At 38.6% G+C, this 19,267-nt stretch overlaps 1 protein-coding gene across 7 annotated transcripts in view; it reads right to left on the reverse strand.

The window, feature by feature from the left end:
• The window catches only part of LOC131257017 (protein ENHANCED DISEASE RESISTANCE 2-like), a 201,766-nt gene that overhangs the window by 173,473 nt on the left and 9,026 nt on the right, over positions 1–19,267 (reverse strand). For all 7 annotated transcript variants that reach the window (XR_009177048.1, XM_058258174.1, XM_058258173.1 and 4 more), the window contains exon 3: positions 19,187–19,240. Coding sequence is in view for 6 of the 7 variants with exons in the window: in XM_058258174.1 (XP_058114157.1) it covers positions 19,187–19,240 (54 nt within the window). In the remaining variant the exon portion in view is untranslated. The remainder of the gene's footprint in view (positions 1–19,186; positions 19,241–19,267) is intronic.

The following is a 19,267-nucleotide window of genomic DNA, read 5'->3' on the forward strand; positions in this document are numbered from 1 at the left end:
CCCTTCATCCATGTCCTCTTGATATTATGAACAGTTCGGATGACAAATAAACGTCACTGTGGGCCCTAGGAAGGTTTCAACGGTGGAAATCATTATTCCCACTGTTTCCTATGGCATGGCCCACTTGAGCATTGTATATGTTTCAATTTTGGTCTCAACCGCTAGAATGAGATAAAAAGGCTGATGGACGGCGTGGATAAACAACATGAATTCATAGTGGGCCCAACATAGTTTACTCAGTACAATAAAAACGTATTAGTACGATTTCTAAGACGGTGCTCGATGCGCCGGTTGAGATGACCGACGAGACGGATTGGTTGCTCCCGCTGCTACCAGCCATGCCTAGTTGTCAGTGCTCTGTGGACCCCAGCATGATATATTTATTTCATCCATGTCGTCCATATAATTTTATAGGTCATTTTATTATATTAAAAAGTTAAAAACTATATATACGTAGGGTAAAAATATTTAAAAAATAATAGATCTAGATCAGATCGGATTTCAGTTCGGATCGGTCCGGATTGACCACAATCCGAACTCGATCCAATGAATGGTCGGATCTGACTGATCCTACTCAATTGGCACCGATCTAGGCCTTCGGTTCGGTTCGGATCGGGTTGGGTCGGATCCACCAGATCGGGTCAAAAATGCCTAGCTCTAGTCCCACCCACATAGCTGGTTCGAGTCCCTGCCAAGTCACGCTCCTTAATTTTGAGGGATGAGAGCATGGGCCCACCTTGATGTATGTGCTGCATATCTATGTCGTCCATACATTTTGCCAGCTCATTTTAGAGAATTGGCCCAAAAATGAAGCAGATTCAAATCTAAGATGGACCACACCACCAGAAACATTGAGGATTGAACGTCCACTATGGAAACAATCATGGGGCCACCAAAGTTTTGGCTGAGGCTAATATTTGTGTGGTTTCAGTTTGTCCTAGTAGGAATGACCTTATGAATGGTATGGATGGCATATAAACACCATGGTGGACCCAAGGAGGTTTCAATGGTATGCATTTCCCTACTCACTTTTTCTTGTCTTGCAGCCCACTGAGTTTTGGATCCGCCTCATTTGAGCTTTTTCCTATTGTACGCCTCACTTTTAAGCCACGTACCTTATGAAGCCCTTCCAAACATACCTTCCCATACTACCCCCCTGCTATACGGTCGGACATTTACTCGACCAAAATGTCCCTGCTTTATCAGAAATGTGATTTCTAAAAGCCGCAGCTCCCTATGGCTACGGATTATAACCGTAGCCACTGAAATTGACCGTGCAATGAATGGAATTCACCGCGAAGTGAACGAAGTGAATGGAATTGACCGCGAAGTGAATGATGTAAATGGAATTGACCGCAAAGTGAAGGAAATTCACCGCGAAGTAAATCGAATTGACCGCAAAGTGAATGAAATTCACCGCGAAGTGAACGAAGTAAATGGAATTGACCGCGAAGTGAAGGAAATTCACCGCGAAGTGAAGGAAATTCACCGCGAAGTGAAGGAATTTGACTGCGAAGTGAAGGAAATTCACCGCGAAGTGAATGGAATTGACCGCGAAGTAGATGAATTGAATGGAACTCACCGCGAAGTGAAGGAAATTCACTGCAAATTGAAGGGAATTGACCGCGAAGTGAAGGGAATTCACCGAGAAGTGAATGTAATTGACCGCTAAGTGAACGGAATTCACCGCGAAGTGAACGAAATTGATCACGAAACGAGTGAAATTGACCACGAAGTTTATTAGCCATCGAACATGTTGATAAGGTCACACAGACATGAATGAAGGCAAAACACAGCTTCCGAAGATTAGCTTGCCATCGTTCACACACTTGTTCGCTTCCTTGAGAAGCTTACTAGCAGCTAGGTCGATTCGCTTAATGGCCTTCCCTTGTCCACTCTTTGCTTCCCTTGCCACCACAAATCGAATGAAATTCATCGAGAAGTGAGTGAAATTCACCGCGAAGTGAATGAAATTGACCGCGAAGTGAACGGAATTGACCGCGAAGTGAACGAAATTGACCGCGAAGTAAGTGAAATTGACTACGGAGTGAACGAAAATGACCACGAACTGATTGAAATTGACCGCGAAGTGAATGAAATTCACCACGAAAAGAGTGAAGTTCACTGCGAAGTGAATGAAATTGACCACAAAGTGAATGAAGTGAATGAAATTCGCCGTGAACTGATTGAAATTGACCGCGAAGTGAATGAAATTCACCGTGAACTAATTAAAATTGACCGTGAAGTGAATGAAATTCACCGCAAAGTGAATGAAATTGGCCGCGAAGTGAATGAAATTCACCGTGAACTGATTGAAGTTGACCGCGCGAAGTGAATGAAGTAAATGAAATTGAAGTCATTAGCCTCATCACATAACCATTGTGAAAATAAAAGCATTAACAGAGAGCATTAAAAAATGGGGATTGAATGATGACCATTAAAAACTTCATAAGGTCCATTGTAATGTTTATTTGCCATCAAACCTGTTGATTAGGTCATACAAACCTGGTGAAGGGAAGACACAAATATCAGCTTCTCAAGAAGTTTTTAATGGTAGATGTTCATTCACCACTGTTTCCTATGGTGTATTTTTGAATCATAGGCTAATATGCGCTCACAAGATGGATGGACGGAATGGATAAAACAAATACATCATGTGGGTCTACGGAGCTTTATTTTGTTTTAAAACACATCTCAAAAATAGTAATTTCCTCGAAACTCTCCTTACTTGGAATTGATTACTAATTACATCCAATTTCCGCAAGTGATTACGATGCAATTTCTTGGAAGTGGAACAGAAGGCCTACTGTACTGTTTATAAATCTCATGTGGACCACACCACATGAAAACAATAGTTACTAGATATGCACCATTAAAATCCTCCCAAGGCCTATTGTACTGTTTATTTGACATCCAATCTGTTGATTAGGTCATATAGGCCCAGATGAAGGGAAAAAACAAAAATCAGCTTGATCCAAAACTTTTATGGCCCCCAAAATGTTTTTAATGGTCGATACTCATTCAAAATTGTTTCTTGTAATGTGGTCCACTTGAGATTGAGATATACCTCATCTTTGGTCTCATACCTTAAAATGATCCTTAAAAATATATGGACGACATGGATGAAACTACATAATGGTGGGGCCCACAGAGCACCAACCACCAGCCATTAGCTAGTGTCAGGGGGAGTAGCCAATCAGTTTCCCGGCGGCCCCGGACTGCCAACAAGCAGCAGTAGTACCGCATGGTCCGGCGGTACTACCACCGCCCGCTGGACAGTCCGGGCGACACTGCCGCCAGGTCAGCGGTAGTGCCACGTCCATGGAAGGAGGAAGCGGATTGGCTGGTGTACCGCACACCAGCTATATAACTGGTGTATTGACGTCAGCAAGCTCTGTGGGTTCAATCATGAGGTATGTGTTATATCCAAACCGTCCATCCATTTGGCGAGTTCGTATTAAGGCTTGAGACGAAAAATAAGACAGATCTAACTATCAAGTGGACCACACTGTAAAAAGCAGTGGGGATTGAACGTCTACCATTGAAACCCTTTTAGAGGTCACAAAAGTTTTGGATCAATATAAAATTTGTTTTGCCTCTTCATCCAAGTCTCTGTGACCTTATGAATAGATTGGATGGAAAATAAACGTTATGGTGGGCCCTACGAAATTTTTAACGGTGAAAATCAATATACACACTGCTCTGTGGTGTGGTCCAGTTGATCTTTGGATATGATTTTTTTTTTTTGGATAATGCTCTAAAATGATCTCGAAATATGGATGAACGTTGTGGATATAATAAATACATAACTGTGGGCCCATTCGTAAAACTCGGAGCTCCAGCGCTCGTCTTTGCACACCAACCAATCCACTTCCAAAAGAAATGGCGGGGGTAGTTTTGTCCACTAAAAGTGCGCCGTACATCAGGGGATTAGTTGGGTAAGGTAAGTTTGGACGGGTGTAATAAGGTAGGTGGCTTAAAAATGAGTCGTACAGTAGGAAAAAACTCGCCTCATTCTTGGGCTCATATTCTAAGATGATTTGGGATGGATGGATGATGTTTGGATGGTTGGATGGATGAGATTGTTGGCTGGATGGATGGATGGGATGGGATGGTTGGATGGACATTTGGATAGATGGATGGATAGATGGATGGTGGGATGGGATGTATGGATGGGATGGTTGGCTGGTTGGATGGATGATTGGATTGGATGGATGGATGGATGGAATGGATGGGATGGTTGGATGTGGATAGATGAATGTTTAGATGGATAGATGGGGTGGATGGTCGGATGGTTAGATGGGATGGTTGGATGGGATTGTTGGATGGATGGATGGTTGGTTGGATGGTTAGATGGATGGTTGGATGGATGATTGGATGGGTAGACAATCATGCATGTGTGATGTTTATAAATTATATTCTTATGTATGTATGGATGTTTTATGTATGATGGCCAAAAAGATGTACTTTTTTAGTTCATATACCTTTACATATCTTAATCATTGTATGCTAGATGCATTCGTATTATATAAACTCATTTTTCTTAGCATTGGAGTGATTTATTACGGCAGTGCATGCTTTTTGGACCCCCATTAAATGAAAACTTATTATGTAATGTATTCTTTTCTAAAAAAGTATTCCTAAATATGCAAATATGTGTATTTAGGCATGTTTTGAAGTTTCACTGAAAATTCCAATATTTTCACCATATTTCTCCCTTTTTCCCCGCATTTCCAGTTATCAGCGATAACGATATGATATCTTTATCTGCAGCCAGCAAAACTTGCAACAATACAGACAACTCGAACACTGGTTGACGAACATAGATACAATGAGTTCTTGGAAGCATAGAAATCCTCAAATTATCCCATTTTTGTTCTCTTCAGGGTTAAATAGTTTGTAATGTCTTCATTTATTCCAATTTAAATGCATGAGCATGTTCCAGTTCGTCTTTCCTTTTTCTCTCTAGATATATTTCATGCATTTATTTCCGTCGTCAAATGTCGACACTTTGTGTGGATGTTTGACATGGGAATCAAATACAAGATAAATATATCTAGAAAGATAAGAGATGTTGCCGGAATTTTGGTGTGGCATTTAAATTGAAAACAAAGGCATTACAATCGATCCAACCTTAAATGGGTGACAGATTTAGACAGTTAGGCAAGTATAACCGTCTAGGTAAGCATTGCATCCTGTAATTATATAGAGTGGTGTGGTGAAGATGGATAGATAATCAGTTGCCCGTTTGAAGATTCTTATGGTACCAAGCATAAATACAGTGTGTTCTTGGAAGCATAGAAATCCTCAAATTGTCCCATTTGTGAACGGTTCTATGTTAGATTGTAATGTCTTCATTTATTCTAATTTAAATGCATATGCATATTCCGGTTCGTCTCTCCTTTTTCACTTTGGATATATTTCCTGCATTTATTTCCGTCGTCAAATGCCCACACTTTGTGGATGCTTGACATAGGAATCAAATACATGATGAATATATCCGGAGAGATAAAGAGAGATGCTGTCGAAATTTTGGCGTGGCTTTTAAATTAAAAAATAAAGGTATTACAATCTATCCAACCTTCAATGGGTGATTGATTTAGACAATTAGGCAAGTATAGTCATCTAGGAAAGCATTACAATTTTCAATCTAGCTAATGGTGTAGTGAAGATTATAACATGTCAAAATTGTCTTATAGATGACTAGTGAGGAAGCCTCAAATACCCCCGGTGCGAGTATGTCAGCCACATCTCCTCTTATTGTGGAGGGAGATGTGACTTCAACTGCAGCCAAATGAAAGAAAAGATCAGCAGTGTAGGATGGCTTTAAAGAAGTTATGGTTAATAGTGTGTTGAAGATCAAATGTATTCACGACAAGTCATTATACAATAAAAATCCTAGGGGGTCAACAACACGTTTAAACAAATACAAGCAAATTTGTTCAAAGACACCAAAAATCCCACCACCAAGCCAACAATTGTTGTCATTTAGTAAGTTTGAAGGGGACAACTCCCAAGGAATAGTTTCCACTCATAAGTTTGAGAATGAGAAGCTGAAAGAGTGGTATGCTAAATTAGTGATCGTTAAAAATAAATAAATAATCAGAATGATAGAAAGCAAAGTGTTCATGTCTTTCTGTCAATTCCTTAATGCTCGAGTTGAGACGGTCTCCCGTGTCACTGTGCAAAGAGGGTGCATGAAGATGTACACAAATGAGAAGAAACTGAAAAAAGTTTTGGCATCAGTCTCCAGAATAAGTTTGACATCTGATTTATGGATGGTGTCCAATCAAAAAAAGGGATACATTTCATTAATCGCACACCACGTAGATGAAGATTAGAAACACTAGAAGAGAATTTTGAACTTCCGCCACTTTTATCCTCATATTGGTTTACCTATTTCAGATTGCAACTACAGTTGTCTACAAGACTGGGGCATTGAGAAGAAAATTTCTATAATAACTTCAGATAATATTTCAGTAAATAATTGTGTAATTTCATGTCTACTTAACTAGTTCAAGACAACCGAAAATTTATTTTTTGCCAGAAAAAATATTCCAAGTCAGGTGTTGTGCCCATATTCCAAACTTGATTGTACAAGGGCTGAAAACAATTGACCACACTATAGAAAACATAAGAGAAAGTGTGAAATATAATATATAAGGGGGGGTCGCCTTCGAGATTTAAGTATATGGAGTGACATCATCCAATGTTTGAATATATCATCTCACAAAACGTTAAAGTTAGATGTATATACACGTTTGAACACGACTTATGAAATGTTAGATACGACAATGGAATTAAAGCTTACATTTTCTAAATATGCAGCGCGTGACAAAACCTATTATTATTTGTCGAGTGCAGACGAGTGCAAATGATTGCAGCAAAGTAAAACAAGCTCACAATTTTCTCAAAGCTTTTATAATTGCACGAAGATTTTTTCTGGAAATAAGTATCCAACCGCGAATCTGTTTCTTCCATCTCTTTGTAAGATTAAGGATGCCCTACAAAAAAAATGCTAGTGAGGGTCCAGATTTTATACGACAGATGACAATGTTAGTGCACCAATTTGTCCATCCTAGTTTGTCAATCACGTGAATCCATGTGTCATGTAGTCGGTTGAGCCTTTGGTAACTAGAGACCAAATACACAAGGGAAGATGGAACATCAAGGAGCAATGAACAGATAAATGAAGTGTCTTAGTGACCCTAACCCTAGACCGAAAACAACCTACCTCTAGATGATCTTAAAAACCAAATTAGTAAAATCTTTAATGATCATCCCTTAAGCTATAGGAGCCTAAACTTGTCACTCTTACATTGGCTTTAGAGGTCCCAAGTTACTGAAATAACTGCAAAAATTCAGCAATCTTCGGTCCCACCAAAATTGGACACAATAAGACAGCGAGCTCAGACCAAAAATTCAGGCTAATTCGACTCCAGCCAAATAGGCCTTCAACTGGACTCAGTGCCGCCGAAGGATGACTTCGATCCGACCGAAAGTGACCAAATCTGGTCAGCAAGCAATCTTGAAAAGGGGGTATATTCGGCTAGACTGTGCGACCGAAGGTCAAGATTAGTCCGACCGAAGTAACCAAAAAACTGTCCAATAGCTTTCCAGTAATAATTCGGTTGGACCGAACTATAATTTGGTGCAACCAAAAATACTTCGGTGCGACCGAAGATTTACTCGGTGCAACCGAAGACTAGCCGTTATAGATCCGTTGGAGCTTTTCTTTTATACATCTAACATTTGGATCTTTGTAAAAGCATGAATTTTGGCATTTTATAGACCCTAGTGCATTTCAAGCTCTACCAAACATCTTAAACTCTATCCCAATGAGATCTATGCTCTCTTCTTAGTGATTATTCACTCTAATGAGCATTCCAAGCTCCTCTTCAACAAGATCGCAATCTCAAGCCTTCTCTAGAGTATAAGCACCACGCTTATTAGTAAATCCAAGTGTCTATCAACCTCTAGAGTATCCATCTAGTTGAATCCCCTAGGCATTTTAACTTCCCATTAATTGTACGAGATTCAACCAAACATCTCATCACTTTGGTCACCGTATAGGAACATCAAATACAAGATGTTTGATCCTAGAGCTGAAGCTTTGGCTAAGCGGCGGCATCATGATCGGGGGAGCAATGGGGAGCAGATTGAAGCACGGGAGAGCGACGATCAAGCAACCGAAGATGGCACGACAACAGGGCTCAATCCTACAAGTAAGATTATCATTTTTATAGTCCATGTACACTCCGTCCTTGTGTAGGATTGAGTTTAGGAGTTTGATTACCAAACTCGATTAGGATCTTGAGTAAGAGCTTAGTTCTTATGTAGGACCTAAACTAAATCCTTGTGTAGGCCATTAACATGGGTGTGTACGTGTAGGTTCTTAGGTAGAACCAAGGTTGTTGGTTAGCCGATAGAAAACCAACTAAAGCCTCTTGCGAGAACCGATACTTGTGTAGAATTGTAAAGGTTAGAGGTAAACCTGATTTAAAACATCCCTTGGGGCGTGTTTGGACGGGCAAATCCCATGGGATTGGATTGTATTAGGGTGGATGGCAGCGTTTTCAAGGTCATAATGGCTGCGTCAGTGGATTGCATGCAATTCCATGGGATTGCTATATCCACTGGTCCAAGTAGTGGCATGTTTGGACAGGCGGATGGGATTTGGGATTGCAACCCATGGCGTGTTTGGCCGGGCATGGGATTGCATGCAATCCCATGGGATTTCTCAATAATCCCAACCGTTGCTACCTGTATTGCAAATTGTCGATTATAACCGTTTCTGTGAGGTGAGGAGAAGATCTTGTCCGTCCACGGCATATGGATGCTCTCGATATGCCATGGGCACACCTGACACATGGATAGTATAATCATCGATCTCGTTCGTCAATATAATTTGCTACACTTATGATGGTCCACAAATCTCCACATTAATCTTCAATTAAATAATTCTCAGAAGAACAGTCTACAAATCGCGACTTTAAGCATCTCAAAGAAAACCGAAATGATACAAGTTCAAAAATATTCAGATTTGCCCCTACTCAATATGATCCCAAAAATTCCACAGAATATCACCTAAAAAATCCATATTAAAAAACATGCTGAGAAACACTACAGCCCTAAAAAAAGGCTCCAGATGTGGAAAACAGGAGTCGTGATATCAGGATTCTGATACAATCCATATAAAAAACATACTGATAAACAATACAGCAACACAAAAAGAATCCAGACGATTGGAAAACATGATTTTTGATAACAGGATTCTGATGCAATCCTTGAAAATCCATCTGATATCCAACAGAAAATCCATCTGAGAATTACCAACAACAAAAAATCCATCTGAGATATACCGACAACATAAAATCTAGCAATATATATACCAAGAACAGAAAATCCACCTTAGATACACCAGAAAATCCATCCTATAATATACCAACAACAGAAAAACCATCTGATATATACCAGTGAAACACTCCAACTATGTAAATAGAAAATCTCAGAACAACAGTCTATTGCAAATAGTCCAGAAATCTCAACTCTATGTAACATTCCAAGCCAACAGTCTATTCTTAGAAGAAGATCGACAACTCTCCACTTTAATTTGCTTTGAAAATAATTCTTACAATAACAGTATACAAATCTCCGCTGTTATGCAACCCAAAGAAAACCCGCATGATACAGGTTCAAATATATTCAGATTTGTCATATTCAATGTGATCCCAAAAATTCGACAGAACCTGATTTCCTCTCATTTGATATATGAAAGAACAAAGCATGGACAGATATCAATAAATGAAGATAGCCTTGATCAAACTGTGATGTGTACATGTACTTTAAATCAGAAAAAATCATAAGTGAATTCCAATGAGAACTAAGAACAAAAAATCCATCTGAGATATTCTAATGTAACACTCCAATTAAGCAAATAGATATTCTCATAAGAACAATCTATTGCAAATAGTCCACAAATATCCACTTTATGTAACATTCTAGAAGAAATGTCTATTCTCAGAAGAAGATAGACAAATCTCCACTTCAATTTGCTTTGAAAATCATTCTTCTAACAGTATACAAATCTCCATTTATGCAACCCAAAGAAAACTCAAATGATACAGGTTCAAAGATATTCAAATTTGTCAAACTCAATGTGATCCCAAAAATTCGACAGAACCTGATTTCCTCCCATTTGATATATTTCAAAAACAAAGCATGGACAGATATCAGCAAATGAAGATAGGATTGCATCAAACTGTGATGTGTACATGTACTTTAGGTCTGAAAAATTCATAACTGGATTCCAAGAAACACCTAGAACAGAAAATCCATCTGATATATACCAATGTAACACTCCAACTAAGCAAATAGATATTGGAAGAAGAACAGTCTATTGCAAATAGTCTAGAATTATCCACTTTATGTAACATTCTCAGAAGAACAGTCTACAAACGTCCCACATTAATTTGCAAATAAATCATTCTCAGAAGGACAGTCTACAAATCTCCACTTTAAGCAACTCAAAGAAAACCCAAATGATACAAGTTCAATGATATTCAGATTTGTCTCTACTCAATGTGATCCCAAAAATTCCACAGAATATCATTAAAAAAATCCATATTAGAAAACATGCTGAGAAACACTACAGCCCACCAAAAAAGGCTCCAGATGTGGAAGACAGGAGTTTTAATAACAGGATTATGATACAATCCATAAAAAAGAAAAAATTGTGATAAACAATGCAGCAAAACAAAAAGGCTCCAGATGATCAAAACATGATTTTTAATAACAGGATTCTGATGCAATCCTTGAAAATCCCTTTGAGATCCAATAGAAAATCCATCTAAGAATTACCAATAACAGAAAATCCATCTAAGATACACCAACAACAAAAAATCCAGCAATAATATACGAACAACAAAAAATCCATCTTAGATACCCCAGAAAATCCATCTGAGATATACCAACGACAGAAAATCCATCTGATATATACCAACAACAGAAAATCCAGCAATAGATATACCAACAACACAAAATCCACCTGAGACACACTAGAAAATCCATCCAGGTTATACCAAGAACAGAAAATCCATCTGAGCTATACCAACAACAGAAAATCCAGCAATAGGAGTGGAGAGATGACAAATTTTGGTAAGAAAGGCAATAGAAATTGATCCGAAAATAACATTATATATGAAAAATGTCCCCAGAAATCCACCCCCGTATATATCATAACTCCAAACGTAGCCGTTGCCACCAGCCACACAGGCCAACTCCATCTCAGAGTGCCTGTCTGGCCGGTGACGAAGGGTTAGGACAAAAGGATTACATGCAAAACCTTCGTGCCCCTCTCAGGCGCAACTGAAATCAGGCCTTACTGGAACATGCAACACAAAACTGGCCAATATCAAAGCTCAACCACCATGGCAGAGGACCTACCTCAGCCAGATAACCCTGTCAGTTCGCGATGGCAATGCCCGGTCATCTGAAGACGACCATCGCGACCTGATGGTGGTTCTTATAACCCCAACACGAGCCAAAAAAATCACGCTCCCGCCATCATCTCTCCCCCCAAACCCCAAATCACAACCCTCTGTAAACCCATATTGTTGTCACCATACGATGGACTGCGAGTGGATGGCAGTGAGAAGGGATCCCAATCCAGCGTTGGATCCGCGGGATTTTGCAAGTACCAGCGAAAAAATCCCCAATCAAGCGAGAAATCCAGCGTCGAATCTCATCCGTCTTCAATCCAGCGCCGCCCAAACAGACTGCTATACGGACGGAGGTGGATTCGAGAAGCCTATCCCACCTAATACATCCTACTCCAGCACAGGCCGCCCATCCAAACACGCCCTTAATGATATCCGGTACACTCACGGGTTGAGTGTCTGGCCAAAGTTGGGTAGGGTAACCGAACCACTATACATGTTGGTGTTTGAGATCGTCATTTGAGCATCTGTTTAATTATGCTTTTGTAATTGAATGCTTAATCTTTATTAATGCATGATTAGATGAATGCTTGAATCAAATGGGTAGCACATCTCACACACACATGTTCACTATAGTTTATAGACTAGTTGTTTAACTTGCAAATCATTTATAGTTTATGTGATTGGAACCTCTATTGGCTTGGAAGCCTTTAGAGTTATATTGTGTATTTTAGCTTACTTAGCATAATAGCTTAAGTAGGCAAATTGGACTTAAAAAGATGAACATTTTATTTAGTCCTACCTAGAGTTATACACGAGCAAAGTATGCTCGGTTACTCACTCGACTCGACTCATCATGAGTTTGAGCCGAGCACGAGCGGGTTTTGTATACTCGTTTTGATTTCGAGTAGAGTACGAGTTTGGTAGTACTCGACTCGTGTGCTCGACTCGTACTCCAGTGTATATATATCCACCCAAAAAAAAAAGAAAAAAAACCTACGCCCCCTTTTTCCTTCCAATTGTTTTCAGCAGCCCGCCCGTTCGGAAAAACCCAAATACCTTCCCTCCCAGCGCCTGTTCGAAAAAACCCAAATACTCTCTCTCTCTCTCTCTCTCTCTCTCTCTCTCCCCTGTGACCCTGCCCGGTGTTGTTCGCCGTCCAGCCTGTCCCTCTTCTTCCCTCTCTTTCTCCCTCTCTCTCACTCCCCTGTCCGGCGGTGCTAGTCCCTGTCGCTCGTCCCTGCCTGCCCAGTGCCCCTGTCCGGTGCCGCAGCTCGTCCCTGCCACTCATCCGTCATCTCTGCCCTAACACACGGTGCCAGTCGTTCCTGTCGCAGCTCGCCTGGTAATGTGTGGTGTTGATTTATTATTTTTTTTGTATAAATTGTTAATATATGTCAGAAATTGATTTATTATTTTTTTTGGAATATTGTGTGGTGTTGATTTATTATTATTATTATTTATTATAAATTGTGAATATATTATATATGTCAGAAATTGATATCATATATTGCTAATATATGTCAGAGATTATTAATATATGTTAATATAGCTAATATATGTTAATATATGTTAATATAGAAATTGTTAATATCTTAATATATGTCAGAAATTGTTAATATGTTAACATGTTAATATGTTAATATAGCTAATATATGTTAAAATTGTTAATATATGTTAATATGGCTAAAATATGTTAATATAGAAATTGTTAATATGTTAATATAGAAATTGTTAATATAAAAATATGTTAATATGTTAATATATGTTAATATAGCTAATATATGTTAATATGTTAATATAAGTTAATATAGCTACTATATGTACTCGAAAACTCGGACTCGACTCGACTCGATTTCTACTCGTACTCGGACGAGTAGAGCACGAGCAGGGAATCCATGCTCGACGCCCGAGCAGAGCCGAGTACGAGCAAGACTCAGCCAGGGCGAGCCGAGCATGAGCTGGGCAATACTTGGCTCGGCTCGACTCGTGTACAACTTTAGTCCAACCCTCCCTCCCCCCCAAGGACATATCTTCAAGCTTCGCTTGTAGCAGTAAAACCGCAATTTCAAACAATTGGTATACAAATGAAGTTTGAAAAGTATTAGGATGAATATCATTTGTTGATGGCCTTAGCAGTTGTTCTTGATCCTCATTACAATATGGGTTTGATCAAGTTTATTTTTATGAAGATTTATTCTATTGAAAGGGCGGTCACGGAGACCTCCAAGGTTCGCCACGCACTCGAAGAATTGTACAATTTGTATATTACTAGTTTACCCGCAGCGGGTGTTAAAGAAATTAGAGTAACGGATGTTTCTATAAGCGATGACAATGTGCTCAATGAATACATGTCTTACTAACACAAGAAGAAAAAGAAGTTCAATTAAATTAATCAGAGCTAGAATTGTATTTGAAAGAGCCAATCGTAAAGCGCTCAGACTTTGATGTTTTGGAATGATGGAAGATGAGAGTCAGTGAATTAAAATACCCTACATTAACTGTGATGGCACGGGACATTATCAATACCAATTTCAACAGTGGCATGAGAATCCACTTTTAGCACGGGGAGTAGGGTTGTGAGCAAGAATCGAAGTTCACTTTCACCAAAAATAGTCGAAGCATTAACTTGTACACAAGATGTACACAAGATTGGTTGCAAATGATATGGGGAGGTAATATTAATGATGAGGAAGGGGAAGAGATCGAGAGTCAAGATGAGACTGCACCTACAACAACAGTTTTATGAAGGCGGTTATAAATTATTTTTATTCTATTGAAACTTGAATGTGATGTAATGTTACTTGAGTTGAAAGTGGTGTAATGTGACTTTTATTCATCATTGCTTATTTGCTTTTGTTTATCATATTACTTCTGTTTAGCTCTTATATCAAGTTATTCATTTCTTTTTTTTTCTTTTTTTTTATAAATCATCAACATACTATTTTTATTTTTTTATTTTTAAAAAAAAAAAAAACAACAAAAACAAAAAAAAAATTGTAGATATGTTGTCATCTGACCCATCAACCAACATTTGAGCCTACAATTCCAAAGTCGAATTACCAAGGTTTGGAAGAATGAAGATTGTGTGTGGTTTGTGTGGGGCAAGTTTGTTCACAAAACTAATCGGCTTCGATTACACCTGCCACGTCAGGATGATGATAAAAACAATGCCCTAAAGACCCAAACGAGGTCCAAATTATTTTTCAGGCCCTTCTAGATTCAAATAAGAAACCTTCAACTTCATACAAACCTTCTGGTACACAGAGAACTACTACAGAAGAGGCAGAGGAGGAAGCCAGATTAAGAGCATTGAAAGAAGAGCAACTCCAACTCACCTTAAAACGTAGTATGAAAGAAGCTTCTAAACATCAACGATGTCCTCCAAGACAACATGATGTTGAAGCAGGATCGAGCGCGAGCAGCAAAAAGAAGAAGAGTAACAAATCCAAGTTTCTCACCCGTCTCGATGAATTTTATAAGGCGTTGGGTACTACGAACAAATCTTCACACAGAAAGCTTGAAAATTATAGTTCAAACTATAAAAGAGCACGAAGGAAACCTCTCTTCACCTTCTAATTCAGAAGAGGTGAACCAATATGTATATGAAAAATTAGATAGTAGCTCAGATGGATCGAACGATGATGTAGGAGCATATAATTATATGTCAGGAAGGCACTCCTCCTATGGAGGATATTAGATTAATGTTGTGAACAATGTAATTATAATGGATTATAATTGTATTTTATGTATTTTAGTTTTATGTTCAACTTTGAACTCAAATTTGAGATTGAATTCAAACTCGATTCAAACTCAATAGATCGAACTCGAACTCGGCTCGACAGCACGAACCCGAATCAAAATGACAAACTCGAACTCGGCTCAGAAGCTCGAGCTCGAACTAATCTGAGCTATTGACTAAACTGGGCCGAGCTGGACAGCCAAATTCGATGACCGAGCCGGACAACCAAACTCGATGACCGAGCCGGACAATAACATGGTTAGCCCCACAAAGCTTTTTGTTGCATGGGCTCCTTGTAACAGGTGTCGTAGGAAATTCCCATCCATGGTTACATACAAGAGAGACTCCAGAGTTGGAAGTGTTATTTGTCAAAGCCTTAAGCGGGGCAAAATCATCTAACAATACAGAAAAGTTAACGAAGTGGTGTACGAAAGTCAAAAAACTTTATGAGGTACATATGTTTTACAAAATCTTTAATAGTTTAGTTTAGGGATTAAAGAAATAAAATAAATTTATTTTGGCAAATCTCCCAAAATTTTATCAGAAAGACTGGATAACAAAACTATCCCAGTATCTTCCACACTTCAATTACTTGTTCCTACCACCTTTCTTTTCTTCACCCTCATTAAGTCCGTATTTAGTTCCCTTACCCAATTTCTACGATAATAAACTTGTCCTCCCAACCCCCCAGGACATAAGGCCCCACAAAGCCCCAGTGATTTCAATAGCGACTATCGGCTGATACTATCAATATTGCACACTGTCGTCAATACCCAAGTAGCCCAGCGCCCTTCCAAAAAATCAGGGAAAAAATATATATATTTCTCTCAAATTTTTTGCTTCTAATCCCTTCCTAAGCTGATTTTGACTGATCCTTCTCTATTCTTTGGAGAGAATGAGATTCGGGGGAGGAAATCGATATCAGAGAGGGGGTGGGTTGGAATAACACAAGGAGTTTTTTTTTTACTTTTTCTCGTTGTCTTTTTTAATTTTCTTGAAGATTGAAGAAATATTATTAAGAAATGTTAAACAACAAAAGGCCAAACAAGGTCATAAACCGGAAAAAAAAAAAAAAAAAAAAAAAAAAAAAAAAAAAGGAAAAAGCAAAACAGAAGAAAGCCTAGAGCATCTATACAACTCGAACCAGGAAACCGATGCCCAGATAACTAAAACCTAGAAAGAATGGAGAACACGGTGATTCGAGACTAGGTGGCAAGATGACCAATCTTTAAGTTTTTTTTCGATTTAATTAGATTTTTTCCGCAAATCACTTGGAATCGGTACAACAAAGATGAAAATCCATGATTTTACATGTTTTGCACATTCAATCCTGAATTTCAACCCCTGCTTTGCAAATTTGGGGGAAATTCGAAATTTCGCCCATTCACCCATTAAACTTTCAATTAGAGTGGATAAATCACATTAGAGTGGTTGGAGGCTAGTCAACATATTGATGGAAGTTTTTGGAATTTTTGAAAAAAAAAATAATAATTAAAAATATCAATATATATATATATATATTCAAAAATTCCAGATCCATTAATAGTTATTTGGCCTTAAGATTCATGTGCTTACAAGTATTGGCTAATCTTAATAGCCTTTTATACGTGTCTTCTTAGATTTATTAAAGATATGAGTTGATTTTGAATAGATTTTTAATATAGTTGCATTACTTCTATCAGACAGCATAGTTTAGGACCCTATAGAAGGGAAACTTATTATATGCACTTGTTTCTTGTGATTTTATGACTTCTGAGTATGTAATAATATCTTTTTTAACATCCACTAAAGTTTCATTGAAAAATTCAACCAATTTCCCAATGTTTCCCAAAAACAGCAATACATTACACGATACATCTAATAGTTCGTATGCGATACCCAATATGTTTCCATATCCCAAGGGTGTGACACATCCGTCGATATTGATACCAAAAACATTGGATGCATCTAATGTGGTTTGTGTTTCTACTTTTCTTCTCCCTCACTTTTGCTAGTTGATAAATATTAATATCCCATTCTAGTGCTTAACGTATCACACAAATTTTTTTATGGATGGTGTAATTTTATTCGCCCAAAGGCAAGCAAAGAAAGAGCAAAAAAAAAACAATCAAAAAACATAGAGCAAAGCTAACTACCTAGAACATAAGGTAAATTGAAAAGTATACATAGGATTATTATGAGAAGAATTTCCAAACACGGGCCCCAGGCAAAAAAAAATAACCCCCATCAAATATCTAGAACTTCCCAAAGAGCTCCTCCCTTAGCAAGAGAATCGACCTTAGCATTTGTTGAGCGCTTGACATGCAAAAACACCACATCTAGATTGGAGGAGGTCTTTCGATTCATCTAAAATGTTGGCTAGCATCCAATTTAGACTTCCAAAGCTAATCCACTTGATGAAATTCAAGGAACCTCCTTTAATGATAATAGAGACGAATTTTCGATCAACCACCAACCTGACCCTCTCAAGAAGGTCAACACTTCAATAAACATGGAGTCAACAAACCCCATGGGATGAGAATTGCCAATGATGAGGCCACCCACAACAGTGGGACTAGGATTAGCCGAGCAACCATCAAAATTTAGTTTCAACCAATTTTCCAAAGACGGCTTCCATCTACTATTGGGTTTCCAGGCAAATGCACCACTGCTTAGGCAAGCCTCCCAATTTGACCAAAGCATCACCTCTAGAATAGCTTCCATGACCTTGTTTTGATTACCCCAACCGATGCCAACTTTAAGACCTACTTGAATACAGATGTTTCAGGTTTTACCGTTCTCCAAAAGATCCTAATGGTTCTTTCAAGCCAGACACACCAAAGCATAGCTTTCAAGCACAAAACCCAAAGGCTTTTACCAACACACCCCAAGTTCAAAGCTCTCACTGACCACCTGCTATAAATATCCTTCACCGAGCGTGGCATCACCCATTGGACTCCAAACTTTCCAAATATCTCTGAGCACGGGATGCAGACAAAATGGCAATGAACAAACAGGTGATCAACATTCTCTAAATCTGCCTTACACAAGGTGCATTTGTTCGGAATATGCCAACCAGGAAGCTATAAATGATCAACAATCAACACCTTGTTGTGACAAACTAGCAGAATGCGATGAAGGTCATCGAAGATTGTGTTGACCTTCATCAGGGCAGTGTTGTCACAGACTCACAAATTAATCTAACCTAATCCTCATTCCTAGCCTCTTGGGCTCTTAACACTCTCCTATACACGCTAGCAAGATGTTCAAGGGTCCAAATTCTGCAAGCAACGCTTGTTCAAGGGATGTACATATTGCTAAGAAGTTCAGCAGCAGGGCTGGCAGGTTGATCTCAACGTGCTTTAAATGCCGTCTAAAATGAGTCCACATTATACCTCGGTTAGTATGGTGGAAGAAATTGTTCATAGTACCGTCTTATGCTTTATAATAGGGGCCTTGTTGCTTGATTCATTTTTAACATTTTTATATGTTTCAAGGTTTCCCTTATTTCTACTTCTCTGCCACACTTTGAATGTATTTTACTAATTTTGAACCACATAAATCTCCGAACTACCAAACCTAAATTAAACAGTTGTAAAACATAATTACCCCAAAGGAGCTTCTTGATTGAATAAGAACAAACAACTTCTGTTGCTTCGCAACCTTATCATGCATGTTAAAAATCCACTTGGAAACAAGGTATTACCATACCGCAACCATGATAATCGTAGCCTTGACCCACCTATTTGTGGTCAAGATCCTCATGATTTTCTTGGCAAATGTTTAACAGTAAATACCCACCCAACACCAACCCTCCTTTACCTAAGCTTGGGACAGTGAGGCATTCTCACAACTACACGAAGTTGTAGAAAATAAGTTTGATACGGATCTTACAAGTATATGAGCAACATGCTTGCAAACTTCTCCAAAATGGAAAGCATAAACAATAGTAAAACAAGAGCATAAGTCTTGCAATATTACCAACACATTGCAAGTAAAAATATAAATTGATAGAATTATTACTTACTTCTCCTTTCTTCGTCTCGTCCAATCTATTGTAAAATCTCAAGACATAAACATCCTGGAAAAAAGATATGTACCTTGCACA

Source organism: Magnolia sinica, chromosome 9 (genome assembly GCF_029962835.1).
Source record: "Magnolia sinica isolate HGM2019 chromosome 9, MsV1, whole genome shotgun sequence".
NCBI classification, from domain to species: domain Eukaryota; kingdom Viridiplantae; phylum Streptophyta; class Magnoliopsida; order Magnoliales; family Magnoliaceae; genus Magnolia; species Magnolia sinica.